The sequence below is a fragment of the Egretta garzetta genome, unplaced genomic scaffold (genome assembly GCF_000687185.1).
Source record: "Egretta garzetta isolate BGI_Z169 unplaced genomic scaffold, ASM68718v1 scaffold81, whole genome shotgun sequence".
Lineage (NCBI taxonomy): Eukaryota > Metazoa > Chordata > Aves > Pelecaniformes > Ardeidae > Egretta > Egretta garzetta.
The window spans coordinates 5,737,718-5,742,655 of NW_009258671.1; the positions used below are offsets into that span (position 1 = coordinate 5,737,718).

Here is a 4,938-nt window from a genome sequence, read left to right on the forward strand (position 1 = left end):
TTTTTTTAAGTGTTAGAAATTCAACTCTTGCCCGCCATGGAACATTTCCGTGATTTGCAGAACTACAGAAATTATCGCACAGCTTTACTTAAACCAGCAGGCTGACAAATGGCTAAGTGGAAGCGATAGGGCTAGTAAATCACAGTGTGTACCAATCTATGTGTTCTGAAAAAAATACAGAAAGGTAAAAAAGTGCTGAAGTGAGAATAGAAAGGGAGGAACATGAGGGAGCACAGAGAGGGGCAACAGAGAGTCCAAAGGAGGACTGAAAAAGCCATCAGGAGTCTGAGAAGAAAATGAAAGCAATTAAGGAACCGAGAGAAACAAGAAGAAAACACAAGGACAAACCCAAACAATGTAGGAGAAGGCAAGTAAAAAGGAAAATGGCAGCCAGTAGAGGAAAGGGTAGGAGGAAAAGAAAGAGCACAGAGGAACGTAATGGAAGGGAGAGAGGAGGAAAGAACGCTGCCAGAAAAAGCTTAGAACAGGCTAAAAATTGAGAGAAAGGCAAGAGGAGGATATCTAGGAACTCAAACATCACTTTCATTGCAGATGCCTCAAGAAAAAGGGGTATAAAATGTAGGGAAGTTTAAATGGGTTTAAGAACTTAGGTCATTTCATGTTTAAAACAGAAGAGACCCGTGCTCCTTTTTCAGAGTTGCTAAATTTGACCAACAAGCGGGTCTTATCGGTGCTATTTTACACACCTTGGAAGCTGAAAAGTGTTTCCCATTGGAGATCAAGCTGAAATGTGTTTAAGGTCGCAGTCTAAGGAAACTTGCAGTTCTGTTGCTCACAATGTGACTTTTCTTCAGTGGGACAGGACTCCTGACACACACCGTTCCTCATCTCTGCAAACCTGGCCCTGCAGCAGGGTAAGCATTTCCATCCACGACACCAAGTGCTTTAGCTCTCACTAGCTTCAGTTAGAATTAGGACAAGAAGCACCTGGCTTGATCAGCCCCTTAAATTCAACTGAAAACTAGTAAATACTTTGGGTTGGGTTTTTTTTTTCAACAGACTTCAGGAAACACGTGCAAGACCAAATTCTGCCCTCCTTTGCACTGATGCAAATCTGGGTATGGACGCTGATGAACACAGGGCCCCTCCAGGTTCATTCCAGCATGACTAAAGGGGAAATCTGGACCACAGCTTCTTTGTACGGAGATAAAATGAAAAGCAACCGCAGCCTTCCTTAGCTTAACAATACTCCATTTTGTAGGATGTTCTGAAACAACTAGAATAGCTACCACCCACTCAAAAAAAAAAAAAAAGAAGTAAACACATAACAAAAACGAAACTGCTATTTTGAGACACCTCTTTACGTAGGCTTTCTGTTCAGGCCAACAACCCAGTACCTAAATTTGATCTCTGAGTGAACTCCGTAGGAGGGCTGCAAGTAGTTTAGAAAACACAATCCTTTTTTTTGTTTTTTTCCCTGCTGGGGAAAGGGTTGATAAAATACTACCAAAAAAGAGCAAACAGTCCTCTGATGTTAATTTTCAGAGTCAGTCCTTGGAATCTAAACATCTTGTTAGAAACATGCCTTTCTCATACTTCTTTGACTCTTAGGTCGTGCTCTAACCTCAAATCAACGCCAGTTCAGCTATCAGTGATAAAAACATTGTAAACCATACAGACAGCAGTTCCTATTACTGAAGGGGCCCTACTCTTCCTGCTGTTCGATGCTATTTTTAGTCGCTTATGTCTAATCATTCAATTAATCATTCATGCCTAAGTCTTCTTTTTATGTCAAGAACCTACTTAGAGCAGTTTTTGTTTAACTTTGCCATTGTAATCGAACGCTACTTCCCAGAAGATTCTTGGGGGAAAAAAATGCATGTTTTGCTTACGTTTCTGGGTTATAAGAACAACATTTAGCAAGTCTTTTGCCTCAGTGCTCTTGAGCAGTGTGAAGAGATTTTAAAAAAGCACGGCAGAGACATGCTGTCGTAATACAGACACCTCTGTGGTACCAGGCACTAAATCCCAATTAGACAGCAAGTTTCTACTGTGTTCTCAGCAAAAGCCCTTCTATTCCCACACTTAGAATTTGACTTGCAAGACGAAGGAGAACACAACCAAACAATGGTTTTGTCTTTGCTGCAGCCGTTCTCCCAAATGCCACTTGATTACATGTACCTGAAGCAGCATGAAAATGCTATTAGATGTGGCCCCTTAACAATATAGCCGTGCTGTGGTGGGTTGCATCAATGAAGGTGACAAAAGTCACTTTTTCACTAATTTAGCTTCTCCTACAGATGTTGCAGTTCATCCAAATTTGCATGCTACCACAACGCTAGCAACAGCTTAAGCAAGCCGCTTCAAAATTAAGTCAGAGAGGGGTGCACCCTCAACCAGAAAGAGGTAAGGAGTGACGGGCAGGGAGGCTGCTGGAGCCAAAAGCAGCTTAGAGGCAGCAGCGAGGAGGAGGAGGGAAGCAGCTAGTAACAAGTTTGGGGGCAGGGAGGGAAAGGGAGAAGAGGGGATCTCCAAGAAGTGGAGGATTTAAGTTAGCAGAAAGGAGAGGTTAGATGCTGTGGGCAAGAAGGAGCAGAGGCAAGCAGAGATAAAGGGATGTGTTACGTAAGCCACAGACAACAGGTTGCAAAAGGGAACAGAGCCAAAACTGCCTACAACTAATAGAAAACATCCCCCTGCAGAAGCGGGGATGCAACTCAGGACCACAGCCCTTGCATTCCCCCGCAGCAGAGAACAGCTCTACGTCTCGTCTGTGCCTCATCCCCTTCTACGTACACACGTACTACTGCCCCCACTGACGGCATGCCCTTGGCGCCGAGGGTTCAATAACCTTCCACCCTGGATCAAAGTGCTCAGTCCTTCTTGATGACGTTGAAATCACTTTTTCTTTTTTTTTCTTCTTTTTTTTTTGTGGGGGGGAGGGGGGTGAGTAACTCAGAACACCATCAACTTTTTCCTTCTTTGCCTTTTCAAGTTAGGAAAGAACATCACAGAAGAACTGCAACAAAACTCCACTGTACTGAAGTTATAAAATCAAGCCCTCTAACGTTAGACAATGAAAAAAATAAGGCTGGCTTTTTAACCTCTGTTCACCTCCTTAACTGTAGGCATTTGGATGCATTCTGCAATTACACTATCACATGCAAATCTTTTCCAGTGACCCCTGTTTCAACTAGAACGCTGGATACGTTCTACTTTAGGAACACATTGGGGTTGGTGAAGTGACAAAGATACTGCCCAAAGAATCCCCACCTGAAATTTTTTGCAACCTGGAAGCTGTGAATTATTTATTTGTGGGCAGCGAGAGGATGAAATCACAATTAGGCAGCCTGAAAGCCCCTCTGGAGAACTAGATGCTATCCCCATCTCTGCCACAGAGTTATTCCGTGACATCACACAAGTGACTGAGATTTATTACTATTAGTTTCTAAGTATACATCCTCACTTCCTCAATTTCCAAGATCTGCCAATGTGCTTAATGCTCACAGCTGGAACTAGAACCAACTGCTGATGTTTCCTGAATATATAATGGAAAAAAATCTTGGATACTCTGGGAAAGCAGAACTTCGGTCTCTCAGTGTTTTAAATGCAACTTTTTTGCAATAATAGCGTATACATACTACAGTATAATAAACACAAGAAATAAAATAATCAGGCTAGGTATGTCAGTGCAACCCCTTGAGATAGATGCAAGTAGCCATGAAACGCGTTTCCCTTTTGCCACAACTGTCTTTATCCCATAATAGGTGTGAATCCAAGCCCATGTAAGCCAAAAGAGGTCTGGATCAGGCTAGTAAGGCTCTACTTTGGCACAGCTAGAGCCAATGGCTTAAAGCAAGCACTGAGAGGTTTTATTTCCTTGCCTGCATATAAGCACACAGAACTTCTGATACCACGGGAGTATTTTTCAGCATTCAAGAAGCAGAAAACTGCATGTTGTCACTGCACTGTTATTTTTTTTTTCTAACAAGCAAAACAGCAGAATTATCCAAATCTGCAAGGTCATGTCTAAGAAAGTTGAGAAAAATCAGGTACGGTTTTAAGCAAAACCAAAACAAGATGGCAAAATATTTAAGGGTAGTCCTTAGAATGTTGTCTTGTCCTTTAAAAAAAATAAACAAACCAGCAGCTCAAGTAGTTTTGAACCTCACGAGGTTGTTTCCCATTTGCAGTAAGAGCAGGGCTGGAGCAAGGAATTGGTCACGCAGCGGGGGATTAAAAAAAAAATTACTCCCTTTCCCCATGTTTTCCACCTACCCGTCCATGCCTTTGCTGATTTGGTATTTAGTTCTTAAAATCTGTCATTCACATTCCAGTTTGAAACTTCAGCAATGTGTTCACAAATCATGAAGGCATCTGGGAAGCTACATGTCTGGTAAGGCTGAGTGCCCAAGGAATTAGAACATGCATCAATCAGTCATTAAAAAAAAATATCCCAAATTACTGACCTCTGAACTTCTTTGGAGGATTAGCAAGGTCACCTGCCTCTGGCTGAACCACACATCGGTCATCCACTAACCTAGAAAAACAAAAGTTATTACACTTACTAAAACATGCATTTGACATCAGCGTATATAAATGCAGAGACATACCTGTTACACCATAGATACAGAAGCTTGCACATTTCTCCAATTTAATTCAAAAAATACCTTAGAAACTCTATTACTCAGTTACTAAGCATAACGAAGAAAAGAAAACTCTACATTTTCCTTCAAGAAAAAAGATTTCTTGTATTGCACTAAATTATGGCCTATGTCTCAGATCCCACCTCATTTAAATCCGGTTAAAGCCCCTTTTGTTACACCACGTACATTGATGTTACATGTAAAATTCTTGTTTTCTTTCGTTAGAGCCCATTAACCCTGAATCGGAAACAGTTTGTTTTCCTGCAGCTGTCAGATTTTCACAGCAATTACCCTAGGGCGCAATCCAAAATTCATCAAAATCAACCAAGAG

The 4,938-nt window shown here is 41.6% G+C and overlaps 1 protein-coding gene across 1 annotated transcript in view; it reads right to left on the reverse strand.

Moving 5' to 3' along the window:
* The window catches only part of ITPR2 (inositol 1,4,5-trisphosphate receptor type 2), a 240,872-nt gene extending 236,266 nt beyond the window's left edge, over positions 1–4,606 (reverse strand). Inside the window, exons 1-2 of the mRNA XM_035888507.1 lie at positions 4,575–4,606; positions 4,431–4,501 (exon numbers count right to left, since the gene is read on the reverse strand). Of these exons, the coding sequence (XP_035744400.1) occupies positions 4,431–4,501; positions 4,575–4,606 (103 nt within the window). The remainder of the gene's footprint in view (positions 1–4,430; positions 4,502–4,574) is intronic.
* Positions 4,607–4,938: the final 332 nt, after the last annotated feature.